Source organism: Bos indicus x Bos taurus, chromosome 2, assembly GCF_003369695.1.
Source record: "Bos indicus x Bos taurus breed Angus x Brahman F1 hybrid chromosome 2, Bos_hybrid_MaternalHap_v2.0, whole genome shotgun sequence".
Taxonomy (NCBI): domain Eukaryota; kingdom Metazoa; phylum Chordata; class Mammalia; order Artiodactyla; family Bovidae; genus Bos; species Bos indicus x Bos taurus.
This window is the reverse complement of record NC_040077.1, coordinates 122,227,133-122,246,941: the sequence shown is the minus strand read 5'-3', so window position 1 is coordinate 122,246,941 and position 19,809 is coordinate 122,227,133. Positions and strand designations below refer to the sequence as shown.

The 19,809-nt window shown below is 38.1% G+C and overlaps 1 protein-coding gene across 22 annotated transcripts in view; it reads right to left on the bottom strand.

Annotated features, from left to right (window-relative positions):
- The window catches only part of PUM1 (pumilio RNA binding family member 1), a 125,954-nt gene that overhangs the window by 43,432 nt on the left and 62,713 nt on the right, over nucleotides 1-19,809 (bottom strand). For 8 of the 22 annotated variants that reach the window (XM_027517892.1, XM_027517920.1, XM_027517964.1 and 5 more), the window contains 4 exons: nucleotides 15,426-15,592; nucleotides 13,133-13,403; nucleotides 3,300-3,393; nucleotides 1,835-1,951 (listed from right to left, as the gene is read on the bottom strand). In XM_027517892.1, the coding sequence (XP_027373693.1) occupies nucleotides 1,835-1,951; nucleotides 3,300-3,393; nucleotides 13,133-13,403; nucleotides 15,426-15,592 (649 nt within the window). The remainder of the gene's footprint in view (nucleotides 1-1,834; nucleotides 1,952-3,299; nucleotides 3,394-13,132; nucleotides 13,404-15,425; nucleotides 15,593-19,809) is intronic. The other 14 variants (XM_027517927.1, XM_027517979.1, XM_027518025.1 and 11 more) reach the window with 4 other exon arrangements.

Sequence of the window (19,809 nt, the reverse complement as noted above, 5' to 3'; positions counted from 1 at the left end):
ATTATGTGAGCTCTACTACCCAAAGTAATCTACAGAATTAATGTCATTCATATCAAATTACCCATGACATTTTTCACAGACCTGGAACAAAGAACCCTAAAATTTATATGGAACCAGGAAAGACTCAAAATTGCCAAAACAATTTTGAGAAAAAGAACGAAGCAGGAAGCATAATCCTGCCAGATTTAGGACAATACTACAAGGTGACAGTAATTAAAACTGCATGGTACTGGCACAAAAACAGACATACAGACACCAGTGGGACAGAAAGGAGAACCTAGAAATAAACTCTCACACCTACAGTCAATTAGTCTTCAACAAAGGAGGCAAAAATACACAATGGAAAAAGGACAGTCTCTTCACCAAACAGTGCCGGGAAAAGTTGAACAGCCACATGAAAATAAATGAATTTAGAACACATTCTCAGACTGTACAAAATGTCTTAAAGACTTAAGATACAACACCATAAAACTCCTAGAAGAGAACACAGGCAAAACATTCTAACATAAATCATACCAATGTTTTCTTAGGTCAGTCTCCCAAAGCAATAGAAATGAAAATAAAAATAAACAAAAGGGACACAGTCATGTTTACATACACAAGCAAATAAATACAAAGCGAAAAGAGAAAGAGTAAGGACAGGTTAACCAAGGAAGCTTTCTACAGGTGACAATACCAGCTAAGAAGCTTCCCAGGCAAAGTATGGGGAAAGAGTTTACTCTAGAGGACTAAGAAGACCATAATGTCTAAAGACGCAGAGGCCTAAACCAGTGCGGTGTGTGTAGCAAACCAAAATCAATTTAATACTGCTAGAATGTATGGTATGAGACCCAGGGCGGCGGGGGGGCCCTGCCGGGTAGAAGTGGTGCACATGTGGAGATGCTCGTATAGTCATGGAAAGACTGCTATACATAGTGGGTCTCAATCCTCACTAATCCTTAGAATGTCATGGTAGCTCCTTTCAAGTACTGATTTCAAGGAACAATCCACCATCACCACCCAAGTAATTTGGAATGACCAGCCATGCTGACGTTATCTGCAGTGTACTGTATTAGGTAAGTAAGACAGAAATCAATAAAGGATTTAAGTAGAAGGGTAACATAGTAAGATTTGTGTTTGAGACTGTTTTCTCAAACAATCTAGGTGGGTGAACGAGGGAGAAAAAGGAAGTAAGCTGGTAAAATATAAGAGAGAACAGCTGTAAAAGTCTAGGTAAAGATTAAAGGATCTGCCATAGTAGGAAGATATAAGCAAGGGGAGAAATTCCCGAAATATATATGAGCAACTGGTGACTCAGTGGAGCAAAAATATCTATACAGTAACACAACACTGTAAATGAATGAATTAATTTAGGAAGTGGTCTAAAGCAGAGGTCCCCAACTCCCAGCCTGCAGTCTGTTAGGCATTAGGCCACACAGCAGGAGGTGAGCAGCAGGCAAGTGAGCCAAGCTTCATCTGCCAGTCACCATCGCTTGCATTAGAGTCTGAACCACTCACCCCACCACCCAGCCCCTACCTCCCACCATCTACGGAAAAACTGTCTTCCACGAAACTGGTCCCTGATGCCAAAAATGTTGGTGACAAGACGCCTAAAGGCATTTGCACTAAGCCAAAGAAAAAAGACAGGAGGCAGCTGATTAACCTCATTTTAAATATGTTCAAGTCCGAGGTTATAGGTGGGCAGAGATATTTAGCTGGCAGATAGACGGTCCTGGAAATCAGGAGAGAAATATCCACTGGAAACACGGATTTGTAAAAGAGTATAAAAAATGAATGCCCATCAAAGGGACTTCTTTTAGCAGGTGAGAAAATCCCTCGTGGCAAAACGTCTCACCTAGCGTCGCTGCTGCAGCCAATCCAGCTGTGTAGGGGTCCGTCCCTGGGGGCGCAGCACTGATGATATATGGGTTGGGGACGAATGCAGCGGGAGCTAAACCTGCTGAAAACATACCTGTCAGTAAAAACAAACTTGACTAAAACAAACCTACCAAACTCCTACACAGTCTGGCTAACTATTCTGTGGGGAGGAGAAAAAAGAGAAGCTATAATAGGTTGAGTAAAATGGACTTTCAAAAAGATAATACCTGTACTAAAGATTATGGTGGCATCCATCTATCATCTTTTTTAATAACCTCTGCTAAAGATTACAATTAAAACTACTAAGCAGTTTTAAATTTAGCACAATTTCTAAAAGACTAATGAAATTATAATAGGTTAAAATAAAGTGATTTAAAACAGTTTGTAATGGGATGGAGGGAAGTATTTATTTCCATTTAAACAATTCTCCAGTTCTCCTCAAAGAAAATGTATGCCTATTTATAAAGACTACTATCTGTAAGTACATATTAAATCAGACCCAGGCAAAGGTCTAGACTTAATACAGGTGACCCTTTGACAACACAGGGGATAGGGGAGCAGACACCTACACAGCCAGAAATTCATGTATAACTTTAAAATCAGCCCTCCATAGCCACACTTCAGCATCAACGATTCAACCAAGGATCAAGTAGTACTGTAGACCATATTTATTGAAAAAAATTCATATATAAGTGGACCTGCACAGCTTAATCCCATGTTGTTCAAGGGCCACCTGTATAACTAGGCTAGAAGCAAGTCTTTTCTTCCACAGCATTTCACAATCCGTGATGGGTGATTTTCTATCTATTCAATCATGTCATTTTAACCACCCCCCTTTATAAAATTTGTATTTGTATAGCACTATTTCAAAGAGACCCAAAAAAAGCTGTGTGTGTGGGGGGGGTGCGGGGAGGAGTCCAGTGTCAGCAGTAAGACAAAAATATGTTCCATAAGATAAAAAATATGTTAATATCAAGACATTAACAAGTACAACAGGTACAGAGCAACTTTAAAAACCAGTGATTATGATACAACTTTTTAAATTTTTCAACACATGCTACTTGGAAAATAGGTTTACAGGTACTACTTGCCACCTAATAAGATGTGATGTTGAGACACCCATAGTCTATATATGCCCAACAAGCACAAAATTGTTATTTAAGTTCATCCAAACCTACCAACAGAGCTGATGCTAGTCACTACAGGAAATACTTTAAGTCCTGAAACAGCTGGCAGAGCAATAACAGGATACTAAGAAATCTTATGAGTTAGGTCTAGAAAAATAGGAAGGTGGCTAAAGACAACTGGACAAGAGTTAGAGGCCGTTTACTCTGAGATCTGTCAGGACTTTCACAGTCAGTCCATACTAGCTGGGTTCCACAGCAGCCGCTGTCCTAAGACGGGGCCACCCCTACAAGGCAGCTTCTGGCTTAAGGACTTACCGATGTGGGGTTGATGCGCGGCTGCTAACGCATACTGCTGCTGCTGAGCGGCTGTCAACTGCTGGACAGCAAGCGCATTGGGTCTTTGGAACAGCTGAGGGAAGAAAAGGGCATGATGAGGTTAGAGAACCAATCTAATGAAGGAATGTTAAAGCCTCTCTGAATAAAAGTTTCCATAAACTCTTGTTTAGAAATGATGCTTTTAACAAGAATGTTCTCATGCTCTACTCCACTCCCTTGCTATCTATGATGCTTCATACTTCTGTTTTCCCTCTACGGCTCTGGCTCAATTTGGTGAGCCCAGTTCCCACATGCTGACTACTTGCTTCACAGGTTATCTGTCCCCTGAACCATAAACATACATACAAATGCCCTAACGGTTGTTTCAGGTCTGAGGGCACTGCCTGATCCAGAGCAAGCCAGAAACTAAACAAATGTACTACAAATGACTTACCTCACTGCACCGACTGCTGTTACCTCCCTTCAGTTCTTTTGAGAACTCTACAAACACTCTGAAATAATCCTCATCTACTCACATTTTAGACAGGAAAAGGGAAAGTTTTCATTTCATCCCCTGGCTGTCTCTTCTGGGGAAAACACTGAATATCTTCCTCAACTAGTGGTTTATAAAAACAGGTAAACTGGACAATGTGCAACTTTCAGGGGCTCCCGAATTTCCTAGGATACCAATCCTTTTACATGTGAGAAATAAAACAACAGAAGTATAGCTGCTACTAACAAAACTTGGATTATGAGCTTAGTTTCCAAGAAAAGGAAAGGAATTCAAAGGTCTTGACAGTAAGAATATCCTAAGATTCTCTCTTATTACAAAGTCAATCATTCATTTTAAATTATTTTTGAATCAAAACCTGATAGGCACTGTGCAAGGAACTAAGTTTACAACACTAAATAAAATGTTCATACAGTTTAATAGGAACAATACTGGTACCAAGAAAGGGGATACATGATTTTGGATTGCCCTGATATGCTTCCTTCCAAGGAGTTATATACTGAAGACGTCTTTATTTACTGAAATCAGACTGGGAGAATTTACTGCTGGGACTTCCCTACAAAGGACCTTCAACCTACCTACTCTTTCTACAGGACTTTTCAGGGGTTAGGCGAACATCACTGGATGATATATAACACATACCATGGATCTTGAACCACGGATGTCTTCATAAAGAAACCTGTTTTGGACGGTAGGTGATAATGTCATTCTGACAACTCAGTTTAATTACTGTCACAACTGAACTTTGATTCAGTTGTGGTGAACCTGATTGTTATGATTTGGTTACTTCTCTGCCTCAAGTATAAAAACAGACTGACTTTAATTTTTTTTTAAAGGTGAATATTCTGAACAAAGTGACCAACTTCACCTGTTACCTCTCTCTCTATATATATATATTTATCTTTCTAAAAACCAGAGTAAAATAAGTGTCTGCTTTCACAGTATGAATGTCAAAAGTAACCATGTAGTACAGGTTTCAAAAATGCTTTATATAGCTTTTTTTATTTTCAAAGGTTAAAGAAAAGAAAAACTTCATTATAATGCTGGTAAAAAAACAGCTCTACTTCATAAGCACTGATTAAATGTCAAGCATTCAAAAGAAATACAGGACTCTACTGGAAAATATATCAAAACAACTGTTCATTCCAGGAAGGGAGCCAACCAGTACTATTTGGTAACTACAACCTTGTGATCATTGCCAAGTTGGTTTGGTTTCACCTGAAGGACAGTGCCTCGTACTCCTCCTACTAACAGCTCTCCCCAAACCCCTCCCTTCAAGAGGAGCATCCAGGAGGCAGAAAACAAGTAAAACAGTAGAGAGTTGTCTAAATTTTTTCCAAGACTGTAAAAACACCTCCTAGTTCCACTAGGTATCTACTACCTATTCAATGGGTCTCTGGAATTTTCCTAGCCTAAACCTTTTGAAATATTTAACATCTCAGACAATGTTCATGCTAGCCTCTTCCCTCTACCTTTCTTGGCCCTGCTGCAAATAAAATAACTCATTTCACTCAACAAATTTTTTTTGAGCACTATTAGCTGGGCTCTGTGACAGGAAGCTAGGAGAATGATACTGTGTTCAGAATGTAACTCTTGAGGTTATCTTCACTTACTAAGCAAAAACAGTACTTTAACACCATTCCGTTATGACTTAACCTCACTTTGTATGTTTTTAACATTTTTTAACATTTCATGTAACATTACATGCATGTACTGTATCTGTAAATATACATACACACACACACACACACACAGAGTTTATGAATAAAAGTAACCACTCCATGTAACATTAGTTTGGGGTTCTCACTATTGTGTTACCACACTGAACACTGGGACTAATTAATAATTTTAACTAGAAACATATAGGCCTTATAACTGCTCCCATATATCCTATGTTTGAGAGTTGATTAATGTGTCCATGATTGTGACAGAGAAGGAATTATTTTGAGTGCCTTCTGCAGTAAACAATTAAACATAAGTAAACTATACATCAACAGCAGACAGATTTTGACCATAGCATAAATTACAGCAATTCTGGCACATTCTCGCATGTAAACAGTCCAATATTAACTGAAAATATAGGTTATTAAAAAACAAAACTGGGTAACTGCCAAGTGATAGGTTCCAGAGGATCCTGAACAACACATACAAATGCATTGTTTAGCACTGGGCAAAGTGCTAAACTCTGTCCCTTTCTCACCTCAAAATAAAACGTACTGCCAGGCCTGACTTCTTACGAGTTTAAGGCAATATGCCTAGTGGAGAGCAGATAAAAGCACAGACTCTGGGGCCAGAAAACCTGGACTGGTATCTCAGGTCCACCACTGACCCTGTGTGCGGGACGCTGGGAAGCAAAGTCACTTTGTGCCTCACTCTCTTCCTCTCTCTAAAGATGGACAATAAAGATCTGTCTAACTCATAAGGTTGTTTGCTAACTATTAAAATCAATACACATAGAAGTCCTCTCTATGTGATACTCTTTCTGATGAATGAGGCAAGCACCCCTTAACACAGACACAGGCCTTCTGTGGGCCACCTCTTATAGCGCGTCATGTAGCAAGACAGTCCGGGAAGAGACAAAGAAAGCAGAAGGCAAGACTCTTCCGAGTCAGGTGGCACTGACATATATACACTGCTAAGTCACTTCAGTCGTGTCCGACTCTGTGCGATCCCATAGACGGCAGCCCACCAGGCTCCCCCGTCCCTGGGACTCTCCAGGCAAGAACACTGGAGTGGGTTGCCATTTCCTTCTCCAATGCAGGAAAGTGAAAAGTGAAAGTGAAGTCACTCAGTCGTGTCTGACTCTTAGCGACCCCATGAACTACAGCCTACCAGGCTCCTCCGTCCATGGGATTTTCCAGGCAAGAGTACTGGAATGGGGTGCCATTGCCTTCTCCAATATATACACCATCATGTGTAAAACAGATAACTAGCGGGAAGCTGTTGTATAACACAGGAAGCCCAGCCTGGTGCTTTGTGACAACCTAGAGGGGTGGGATGGGGGGATGGGGGTACTCAACAGGGAGGGGAGTTATATATCTATATACATATAATTATGACCTATTTGTGATGATATACGGCAGACACCACAACATCGTATAGTAAAAGAATTAAAATGCTAATAGCATACACAACAAACCAACAAAAGTGATAAAAAGGATGAAAGCAGGAGTGGGAAGAAGAATAACAACTGTGTATCTTTTTACACTGTTTTGATTTTTTGAACCATGTGAATGCTACTACCTATTCAAAAATTAAATGTTAAAAAGTATACAAAATAGACCCCCCAAAAAAAAACTTCTGAGCAGTGTTAAAGTCAAAGTCCTGCTGAGTTCATGAGCACCACCTGCTTTAGGTCACAAAGAGGAAAGAAAAACCTTTTTGTTTTTGTTGTTGATACAAGTAATTTTAAAACATATACCATGCTAAAAAAAAACTATGAATGCAGTTAAACCTGAAGGTGAGACAGCTCCACACAGAGAGTTTTATGTTTCTAGAACTAGGTCCAAAGCAAAGCGCGAGGAGCCAGAAACTGAGACAAAGGTGTCTGCAGAGCAGGGTTTAAGACCTTCAGGAAGTCTCTGAGCTTCTCGATGTCTTAATTTTCTTATCTATAAAAATGGCTGCCCTACCTGACAAGGCTATTGCCAGAATTCACGGAGAAAAGCCTTTTAAACACTAAGAGTATTACATCAATAGTGGGGCTATAAATTTTAAAGAAAAAGTTATATTCTGGCGCTAGTCCTCAGTATATTAAATTTTTGAAAATTTGCTACTGTCTATAGCCTCTAGATCAAAGTTCATTTTTGATCAGGTTATCTGAACAGCTGCAATAGTTAACATATAATTATAATGATTTTTAGTGTAACAGGTACATACAAACTATGCTGCCAAACTTAAAAAAAAAATTCACATTTCTTTAGCAGATGAAGAATCTGATTTCAAAATAAATGACTTCTAAATAAGTGAGGAAAACAAAATACAGCCTTCCATCAAGCAAATTATTATCTTTAGAGGAAAATCATATTCTAAAATTTCATCAAAGTCAAAGAACAATAAAGGTATGTTTCAAATGACCTAACTGCTAGCTAAAGTCAGCATTTCAACAGTGACTATACACATGACCCTGGCAAAATAATCTTCCTCTCATTTATAAACTGAAAAGAAAGCCAAGAATCTTAAATACCTATATTAAAACTATGCAAACTCAGTCTCATAAGAATGACATTTAAATCACTACCACACGTTAAAAAGCAATGCATGCCAACTTCCTCTGCCATCTGACTAAGGCTTTCAGAGTATTGCTTCTTTGTTAAAAATTCACGCTTAACAGATTAGAGTTTCAGTAGATCAGTACGCAATTTTGTAATGCATGCCACATTATTAGGCTATTTTTACAGTAACTGAATCCTAAAATAAAGAACGTCAAAAATTAACCAGATTAACCCACCTGATTATCAACTTAATCTTGGCTGTGGTTTCTGTTACTAGGTTGTAATACAATGAAACCTAGCAATAATTTTCCAGAATATATTTAGATGAACAGAGATAATTTCATGGCTATTTACTATGCAAGCATCATAACTCAAAACAGTATGAACACATTACATATGAACTGTTCACTGTGTTTTCCAGGATTAAAGAGAAGACAATGAGGACAAAGTAAGGAGAGTGGTATCAATGAGCATTTCAAACCACCCTAAATTAAAGGTTCCTAACCCCAGACCTTTGTACTTGAGGCAGGTAAAATTACTGTCACGAAATTTAGCATGCCCTTCAGTTACTATCATAGGCAACAAACCACATTAAATTTAGCCACACTTCTGTGATTCGATCACAAATAGAAATCATGTATTTTCATATTACTTTACAACTGCTAGACATCTCACAATCTTGTTTATGCTCACCATCATGGCCAGTACAACTATGTCTATCTCATGCATCATATGAAAAAGAAGCAAACACCCATCATTCAATTTGCTGTTCAATACTGTTATAGCTATTTTTATATAATTGGCTTCTTTTGTAATCATACTTACACTCTACATTTTAAGACAGTATTCTAAGAATTCAGTCTGAGATCTTACCTAACTGCCAAGGCACCATAAAAGGAATCCCTGCTATAAATACATCTTAGGTTAAGATGATGGTTTACAGTGATTAGATAAGTAGCTTAGTTATCCAAAACCAAAGTATCCCTAAAAACAGTTAGTCTGTAATGAACTGAATGAAAAATACCTTCCCTATATTTTCAGGATGCTCTATATTATGTATCTAAATACAGGCTGATATTAACAGTCTTATGAAACCAACTTATTACCCCAAATGAAATGAAATAGGACACAAGAAGGATTTACTTTGTCAACTATCAAACCAGATCCACTCATAAAATCAACATACCCTACCAATTATAGCAAATAACTTCAAAACTCCCAACTTAAAAAAAAAAAAAAAAAATTGATGCCCATTTAAGAAAGCCATGATAAAAGAGCAAAATGTATAGAAAAATACATGCTACACTAGATGTTTAGTTCAACCCTCACAATCATTAATATTGTCTGTACTCAGTCCTGGCTCTTAATGCCTGTGACCTGGACTTAGTAACCAAATGCATCTATTTCTGTTTCCCTTTTATGTGTACCTTCTACTCTTACTAACCTATGATCACACCATCGTCATTTCCATCTCCATAACTCTGTTCTCTTAACTGCAGGAATATATATTCCATCTCTCATCCAAGTTAGGTCTATACAAATTTGGTCCTCAATGAGCCTTCCCCTGGTCTGATAGGATTCTTCACCAATCAATTTAACATTTAGTAGCTCAACTGTTCCATAACTGTTTTATATACTCTAAGACTATTATGAACATTAGCTCTGTTCATTACGGACAAAACCTAAGTCCCTGCAAGGATACAACAGTCAATAGTTAACTGACTAATATGGACAAAAGAATGTCTGAAACTGCTTCTAAGCTAACACTCTGCACAAAAAAAGTAAATCATGTTAATTCAGTCATCACTTCTTAAAATGCCTTGTTAATGCCTGTACAACAGCACAGCGAAGTCGCTAAGACTCACAACACTATCTACGTAACCTCACAAGTCACTTTTTTTCAACCTCAACTACCATCCAGGGTGACTATTTCTATATTACCTATTGAACATGTATGTTAATGTCTGATTTTAAGCTCTTAGTTTACTATTTTCTCCACTGGAGTTTTCATTCTTTTCCTGGTATAAATAAGTCTTGCAGAGCACAGCTCAAGATCCATCTCTTCTCTAAGTCCTTCCTTGCCCAGCAAACACTATGCTCTCCCTAGGATGTGGGCATAGATAGTCTCATCACTTGTCATCAACTATTTCCTTACACTACCTAAATGACCAAATGAGCCACAATAACTAAACTGAGAACCATGGGGTTGGGGGAAGTCTGTTCCATTCATGACACATATGCCTGACTACAGGTAACAACAAAAAATAAGAACAGAAGGTTATAATCTGCAATCCACAGATCTGTGATCTCCCTCAAGTTATGTACAAAATTGAGTCTCAAAAGAATCATGTATTTTTTTTGATGTGAGGACTATGGCTTTTAATCAGATGGCAAAAGAGGGCTGTGACACTAAAAAGGGTTAAGTACTGATTCAGGAAATAAATTTCCTGGCTATTAAAAAGGTCCCATTATTCATCTATGATAAACAATCTAATGGGCTAGACCTAAAGGACTCACATATTAGAATACATGCAAGACCTCAAAGAGTGGCCTCCAGACCTCTCCCAAGGCTAGCTTTCAATCTTAGTTTGGTGAAGTATATTAAACACAGGGAATGTTCTGAGATAATGTAACAGGGTTGTGGAAAAGGTTCCCTGAAAACTTGGGCCATCAAAGCAAAAGCAGAGGACACAGAGAGATCAAGACCCCATCCTACCCTCTAGGTGATTACAATCTAGCAGAGGATTATCAAACAAGGAGACACCATGACTCTTTCTCTTAGAGGAAGCACAAGGCACTACAGAGACAGAAATGACTTTTTGATTTAGAGATCAAGAAAGGTAACCAAAAAAAAAGGGTAATATAGCACTGGACCTTGAAGAATGAGAACCATTTTAATTATTAGAAATGGAAAAGAGGAATAAAATCTAATGAAAAGCAAAAGGGTAAAAAGGGATTGGAAGGATAAAGTGTAGAAACAAACACCAATTTCCAGTAGAGAAAGGGTTCTTCCATCTTAATAACTACTGGCCTTTATGCAGCAGCCTTTGGGAAGTTAAGGGTCCTAAAGAGTCTTGAGTCAATGATTTCTAGGCAGGCTATCAGTACATCCAGTATAAGAATGTGTACAGCCATCTACTCAAAATAGCAAGAATTATGAGCCCATGGGACAAAATAACAATAAGCACATCCTATGATGATGGTGTAACTGTGTAACAATGACCCTATATTGCAGCAACCAAGACATGCATGGGAAGTCAGAATTCAACCACAGCTCAACTTGCAAAATAATGGCATTCGCTTCCAAAAACTGCTGAAATGTGATTCATGGTGAAGGCACTCCAGGTTTTATAAGTCGGAGCAGGTGGTGTCTTTGATGTAATTGTGTGAACTATTTGTGGGCATGCAAAAGTACATTTCTGTTCAAGTTCTAATAATTATCCAGCCTCCTCAAAAATTGGTAGAATTACTTTGAAACCCAAGTTCAGTAAACCACAAGTGAATCCCAACTTTAATTACAAGGTAACAATTAAATGACAGAGAATCAGATTGTCATTCATAAGAGGTTAGAGACAAACACTTCTTAAATAACAAGCCAAGAGTCAGATTGGGTTCGATTGGGAATGGAAGCTAAGAACCAAAAATGGCTGCAGATCTAAGGGTTGCCAGGGGAAGTTCAATGAGACAATAAAAGAAAGAATTCAGATAAAATTTTTTGAGATAACTAGGTTACAGGAACTTGATTAGAAACAGCCTAAACTTAACATACCTCAATTTTTATAGAGAAATTACTACACTAATATTCTAAACTGGACAAGTTGAAGTCTACACAGTAATAGTGTGTCCCTATGTTTGCTGATATGCCACAAAATATCTTTAAATTGAGTATTTCCTCAGCATCTGAAGTAATTTCTGACTTCATTCAACACTACTATTTTGAGGATTCATTGTGAAAAAAAAAAGCAAAATCAAATTAATAAATAAGACAAAAAGCAAAGAAAGTCAAATTTCCATGGAAAAGTGAGCATATCTCTTGGGAACTACAGGGAGAACAGTGTACACTGTTAGTTCACACTCTCTAGAAAAAGACTTTGTTAATTACACCTAGTATATCCAACTGATAGGAACAGAGTGCATGCACATCACATCATCCCTTAAAGGGGTTTGTTTCTGTAAACTTCACATGGTTAATGGTATTATCCAGCTATCTATTAAGCAAAATTCACTTAAAATCAGCCATTTATGACAAATAAAGGGAGAGTGTGGTACAATTTGATCTACAAAGACCATAAGCCAACTTTCCTCATAGATATATAATTTCTAAACTACAAAATGAGATTTTAACTTTTCAAACCTAGAAATTTATATGTATGCTCCAGACTAAAATTAAGGAGTATGAGAAACTGATGGCCCATCAAATTGCTCGAGGCCACAAAGGAGAACTTGTGGAACTTAACATGAACAAGAAGTTACCTGCCCCCTTTTCATTAATTTGGCTAATTTTCCTCTGGTTTTGAAGGCACACATAAAATATATTCCAAGGACTTACAAATAAAAGAAGAGCCAAATAATTTCACTGCAGATTTTATTTTGAGTGATATGTGTTTTTTCCCTAATCACATTCTAACTCTTTTGAAAGGTATGACATATGTCTGTTATCTATAGTAACTCACTTAATTAAAAGACAAGACTAATAAGACATCTGGCACTGGACTTCTGACAGTGGCAGACAACAGAGTCTACTACTTTAAAAACAAAAACCAACAGCATTATAATCACATTAATCTTCAGTGAGATTAACATTCAAGAGGATTGTGTCACAGGAGGTAACACCACCACACCCCGTCCCCAGGCCCTGATAAAAGAGAGGAGCCAAAGGAATTTACACAGAGCAGGGTAGTCTCTTGCCAACAAACCTCAGCATGGGAACCATGCTGGAGAGGAAGATGCAAAGGCTTTATAATCCACATCTCTGTTGGGTAAATAAGGACTGGCCATCAAAAGCCTAAAATATTGCCACCCTCCTCCCATCCCCCCCTTCTCAGTTACTTGAATAATGCTGCTGCCTGGAGGGAGAGCATAGAGAGTGACAGAGACACACACAGTACCTGTTGTTGAGAATTGTAGTCAAAAAGTCCCACAGTTGCTGCTGCTGAGTCCACAGGTACCTGCGTGCCTGAATAATCAAACTGAAGAGGCTCCATGCCCACATGTTCCATGGGGTCCAAGGGGACACTCTGGGACTCCATGTTGGAGAAATCCTCCACAGGCTTGGCACCATTGGTGCTGGTCAGCTGGGCTAAACCCTCAGAACCATTCTGGTTTGGACCCAGAAGATCCACTTCATTAGCAGAGTTCTGGCAATTACCAGGGGTACGGCTAAACAGAGAAAGTAAAGGGCATTAAACCTTATTTTAAGTGGGGAGGGACACTACACCAACCTAAGTTTAAGGACAATGTCCTTGACACAGCTTATTACCAACAGTATTTAAAACTATTTTGAAAAAATGACCAGAGACCCTTTATGGTGCTTACATGTTACATCCTATAAAACGACTCTTCTATTGCTTGCCTTCCCACAACCCACCCCTTAAATTTACATTAACTGCTATTAATTTACCATCTCTTTTACCAAGGGGCCCAGATGTGAGGAACACTGGATGAACTGGGGGGGAGGGGCGGGGGGGGGGGCGGGAATCACTCTGTGGTATTCATGAAAGCAAGGATCCCAAAATACAGGTAGCAAAACATGCCCCCCCAAAAGCAACATCCTACTCTTTTAAACAGTCAATAGACAAAGTACTTTCTAGGGAAAGTTCCACATCTGAGAATAATTCTATTCAAAAAAAAATTTTTAATAGGTGAAAAATTTTTGTTTGTATTTCCTAGGTACCACTGGCCAACCATAAAACTGACTCCCCTTTTCCTTTCAAAGAAACCAGAATCAAACCATTATAAAACAGTACAAAATAAATTCACTTTTTAGGATAAGCTCCTGCTAAGGAATCAACTCTAAGAATTAAAAGTGATATGAAGATGTAATTTATCATCTGAACCAGGACACTCCTAAGAACAAAAAAGGGCAGTATTAATAAATATCTTGGGACAGAGCTATAAACAAATACTGTCCTGGGCAACCCAGGACACATGATCACTCTATGCAAAAAGACAGCAGAACTATTTAATTCTAATTCAGATAATATTGAATAATATTATATTCTAGTCAGGGAAAAATAGCCTGTGACTACATTCTTAGCCTAAAAGAAATCCTACAGCTGGTACAAATTAAAGCTCTTGTAGTTCCTTAACACACACACACACACCCTACTACTACCATCTGCCCTGGAGTCAAATACCACGAAACAATACCACAAGCTGCTTGAGATTCAGGATGGAGGGATACCCAAACTCATTTGAAAGACCTGAGGTAAGTGTTTATGCTGTGACTCAAATTTCTTACAAAGACTAATTCTTTATACCCATGAGATGCAAAAATTAATTTAGGAAGATTAAACACATTAAACATTGTTCTAAAAGGAATGACCACACACACACATACATACAATATTTTTATTTTGGCTTTGCAGATTATTAGGATAAAGGATGCTGTGTGTGTGTGTGTTTAGACACACATTAGCTTTAGACTAAAATTATTCAAAATTAAATTCTCTACTGGGCATCAGTGACTGAGGATAAAACTCCTTAGTCAAAATTTAAAAAAAAATTAAAACTCACATACCATCATGTAACAAAGAATACTTGCCAAATGTGGAAGACAAATATGGTATCATTAATACTGTGCATATTAAAATAACAGGGTTAAAACTTGCATATCAATTATGACCAGAGATGGAATGAGAGGCCTCCATGGAAGGAATATGATTAAGAACAAGTCACTTTAGCTGTATCTCCGGTTCTTCAAAATGAAGAAAACGATACCTGCCTACCTCAAAGGGAGCTTATGAGTCTCAAGTGAAATAATACTTAACTGATCTCAACTGTTTTTCACTCTTCCTTAATATGCCACAGTAATATGACACACTTCTGTTAGTAACCATGATTTCTCCCAAGATAATGATTTGGGAGAAATCCCAAGGTGCTCATCCACGTGATTTTGAAATTTGAGAATCAATGAACTGATTTTTATGAAATCATTCTGCAAATTATAGAGCTCCATACAAACGGAAAGTCTATTGTTTTGGCAAAACATCAGGTATGGACAGATCTTAAAAAGTTTCACCTTAACAGTTCATACAATTTTTGTGGTATGGCCTACACTAGTCCCAGTTCTTTAAAAAAACACGTAGGGAGGGATAAAGAAAACTAAAATCAAAATAAAACTAAATCAAAACAAAAACCCATAGCCCCCACTCAAAAATCAGAAGTGTAAAACATACAAACCTAAAATCTTTGACGTCTGCGTCAATCCCATTCTGCACTGGTAAACCATTGGTCTTGTCCATCACATCACCCTCCTCCTTCAAATCTCCTAGCTTATCTCCATCAAACGTACCCTTGTTCTTCTTTTCACCTTTGTCGTTTTCATCACTGTCTGCATCCCTTGGGCCCTGTTTAAAAAATAGCTTCAGCTTCACTAATCATCATCAACTAATAATAGCGGGCAACCACCGTGGACACCAGACTACACTAGATGCTAATTAGAACAGGATAGTATCCATGACCTTTCAAGACATTACAATCTAATTAACAGACAACACAGAGGCAGGAACACTGCAGAAAGTCTTGCCAAATGGGGGAGACAGACATACATTTATGTTACAGAGTTTAGGACAGTCTTATCATGCCCAATGTCCCACCACCCCATTTTTTTTTCCTTTCTACCAAAAGCCCAACCACAACTTTGTATTTCTTAGTTGCATTTCTCTACTCTAAAATCTAACTCTCTAGAATAGCATGGTTCCTAATAATCCCCAGGAATTATAGCTAATATTACACTTGGGAAGTATTAAGCCTACAAAATGAATTTCCTACTTCTATTGCCTATGTAAACTCCTCCCTTACTTCTGAATATTGAATTAAGTGTGGTCTAAAATCATTCCAATTCCATTACTCTATACACTTCATGTTGGGATATATGCCCTGCCAATTTGAACCATCACCACCCCAATTCCACCCAATGTCTCACCGCTTACTGAAACAATAAATCACTAATTATCCTTAACTTGAATTTTTTAAATCCTTCAAAATATGTTAAATCTAACTAAAATTCTTTCACAAAGAGTACTCTAAGTGTTTAGTTGTCATCCACCGCCTGTCCGTACATACCAAGGATTACATGGGAGCATATTAAAGCAAATCACTGATGCAACAGAGTTTATCTCTGAAGTACTTCAAACTAAAAAGACTGAAAGACTGGACCTAAATGGACCGATGCGGTGCCAAGCACACCGATGTCCTGTTTCTTAAAGAAATTAAGTCTGTCTCCTCCTACCAACCATCTAAGTTAAGACATGGACTTTTAAAGCAAATGTGTCTTGATTTTCAGAATGAAAAGAAGGTTTGGTATAGTGACTTGACATGGTATAGCAAGCTTTGCAAAACCTTACCCAAGGGTTAAATAATTTTTGCTTTTGTAAAACCAGGGAGAGGTAAGTAATCTTGCCTGTCTCCATCACTGCTTCTGTTTTAAGAAAGAAACAAACAGACCTAGACCAAAAGAAAGCTCCTGGTAAAAGGTAAGATCCAATCAAAAGATGATGAGAACTACTGCTCAGCATCTCCAGTCGCCACAACCAAATTTCAGTGGGGAGGGTGAGGACCACAAATGGAAGATAAAGCAGCAGACACAGCTGTGAATGGTAGGCCTGCAAACGCAAAATAAAAAGATGCTCTCAAAGTAGTTCTTAGCCACCCTGACACAGAAAGACCAGACACAGGGACACTTGACAATCTTAGACCTTTCAACAACCAATTCAAAGCCCATTTTGCTTTTAAAACCCCCCTCTGCTCAAAAGTAACAGAAAAAGAAAGACTTCATGGCTAATATGAATAAAGGAACATATACCAGAAGGAATTTAGAAAGGATATACCACTTAGTTTCATGTAGCAGCAAGATGGTAAACTATAGTTACGGCAGCAAATGAGATCTAACGTTCACATCTTCAAAGTTCAACACTGATACTGGTTCAAAGAGTAAATGAGAGCCAATTAAGCATGACACTGAGATCCCAAGCCAAAGTATGACAGGATTCTAAAGACAGAAAGAGCTTTCAAAATGTCCAGAAATAAAAGCTCCCTCTTCCTGCAAAGGTAAAACTGACAGAAGCTATGTAGTAATTTTCACATCCCCAACACTGAATACACTGCAGGACAGAAGTTCAAAAAATAAGATAAAGAAAACAAACAGAAAAAAGTCCTGTAAAACCGAACTGCTAAAATAAGAAGGATCCTCCCATTCTACTTATCATCAGGTAAGAGTCCAAGAGGTGGTAATGAACAAGTCCACCTGAATTAGACCCCACTAACGTCAATAATTTTTAAAGGTATTTTAGGATCATCCCATCAACACACTTAAATAATCTTCCACAAATCTACAAATCAAGTCACTGGCTCAGGAGCGGCAGGGAGTTCAGCTCCAGTTTCTCACGAGGAGTTCAGTCTATAGGAAAAAAATGGTAAGGAAATGCAATAAAGCAGCAGTAGGAATTTTCACCAAGCAAATAATCTGGGTACAGAAGAGGCTCACTCACCAAATCAACATTTTTCATAATCTTTCCTCAGTGGCCCTTTACAAGGGCTTGCTGAGAAGCTGCTCCCCCTGTAAGCCAACTGCCCTGATCTGAACACTTACGTTCTCAATTATACTGCCAAGGGCTAGATTTTCAAAGATGTCCCTGGGATGGGCTGTTTTTTGTCCATGTTATACAGTCTATTTACATAAAATAGTTACCTGGTTTTCTACTCCGACTAGGCTGTTAATGCCTCAGCAAAACACAGAACAGGTAGGATGACTTCCATACCTGATTTGGATGGGTTATAGGGGATATTTCTATTAGGCAGAAAGTCATGAAGATGAATATTTATGATGTGTAAACTTTTCTGTACATGGGTCATAAAGTTTTAACAAATTCAGTAAATCAACAAAAGCACTAAGTTAAAACAGTTGACATGAAGTCTGATTTATGAATGACACCAAGAGCACAAGTGGGAAGCTATCTTGTCAAAAGTCTGCTATTAAAAGAGAATCTAGAATACAGAGTTGGGAATCATAAAAATGGTCTCTTAGAAATCTGAGGACCCTAGTGAGAGAGAAAAAGGGTATATTTGGGCTGCCCTGTTTTATGGAGTTGTAAAGTTTTTTTTAATGTTTAAGGTAAGGTATTCTTTTAGGAAAATACTAACCCAGATTGCACAGAACCTACAGTCTATCTCAACTGTTAACACTTACTGGACTTTGGACAGGTCATTAAACCTGAGTCTGAGCTGTCTTATCTATAAAAAGGGATCATTTTGTTTAAAACAGAGTAGTAAACATCAATGAAATGATGTATATATAAAAGTTTATTATAAAGTAAAAAACACTGTATACAAGTATGACACTAGTGAAAACTATGCACTGGGAGAGTATTTCTTACATAACATTGTAATATTAACATTAAAAATTAAGGTTCCCATTAAGTGGTTTAACTCAAAGTGTACAGCCAGTCGGCCCTCCCGGATATACTGTCCTTTGCACAATGCAGTGGCTCTGTGGTTGGCATCAAACATCACAATCTTTTAAAAATTTGCAAGTGACTGGGCTTTCTCGAAAGATTCTAATTTAACTCGTCTGCAGAAGCTCCCACAAACCTAAGTTTCACTTCCAATAAGCACTCACAGTTGAGAACCACTGTGCGGTGTTAAGTCGCTTCAGTTGTGTCCGACTCTTTGCGACCCTATGGACTGTAGCCCGCCAGGCTCCTCTGTCCATGGGGTACTCCAGGCAAGAATACTGGAATGGGTTGCCATGCCCTCCTCCAGGGAATCGTACCCACCTAGGGATCAAACTCAAGTCTCCTATGTCTCCTGCACTGGCAAGCGGGTTCTTTATCACCAGTGCCACCTGGGTAGCCCAAGAACCACTAAAATTGAGTCCAAATAAGCATCCTAAAGACAGGAGTTACATTTTTCTTTTTTGTCATATATTGCCCAGTGCAAATTAATACTAAAAAGCCTATTAACTAAATGAAATAAAAAACAAAGATGGGTTAATAGCATCCTCCTGTTCTACGCTCTCTCTAGATGAATTTCAGTTCAAAACTGTAATCCAAACATAGCCCTCAGACAGTGCTCAAAATGCAAGAAGCCAAGCCCACTCAAAATCCCTAGAGTGGGGCCAAGGAGTGTTCTTGAGAGATCAGATGACAGACATAAACATTAGAGTATGTTCTGCTGCCTCATACCAAAGAACTGAGAGAAGAGCAGAAAACTATGCACTACGGAGATCAGAGTCATTCAGTCCAGCTCACCTTTCTCAAAAGGGGAATGAATATATCAGGGAATATTAATTCGGAATGAAGTCAGAGAAATGGGAACTTAGAAATGAGACTTCTGCCATGTGGCAGAAGTCACAGTCAGTAAGATTAGTAATTCTTCTTTTTTCTCAAAGGACTATTTGTGTATTTGCTTGATAAACCAGTCCAAAAACCATAACATTAACTAAAATATTGGTTTCCCTGTGTACACTTCTCAATTTTTCACAAAATGCCACCCAAAATTTTCAGCAGTTTTAGCTTCACTAGTAATAAAGAAATTTCAAATATCTAAAAAAATGAGTAAAAGTTTG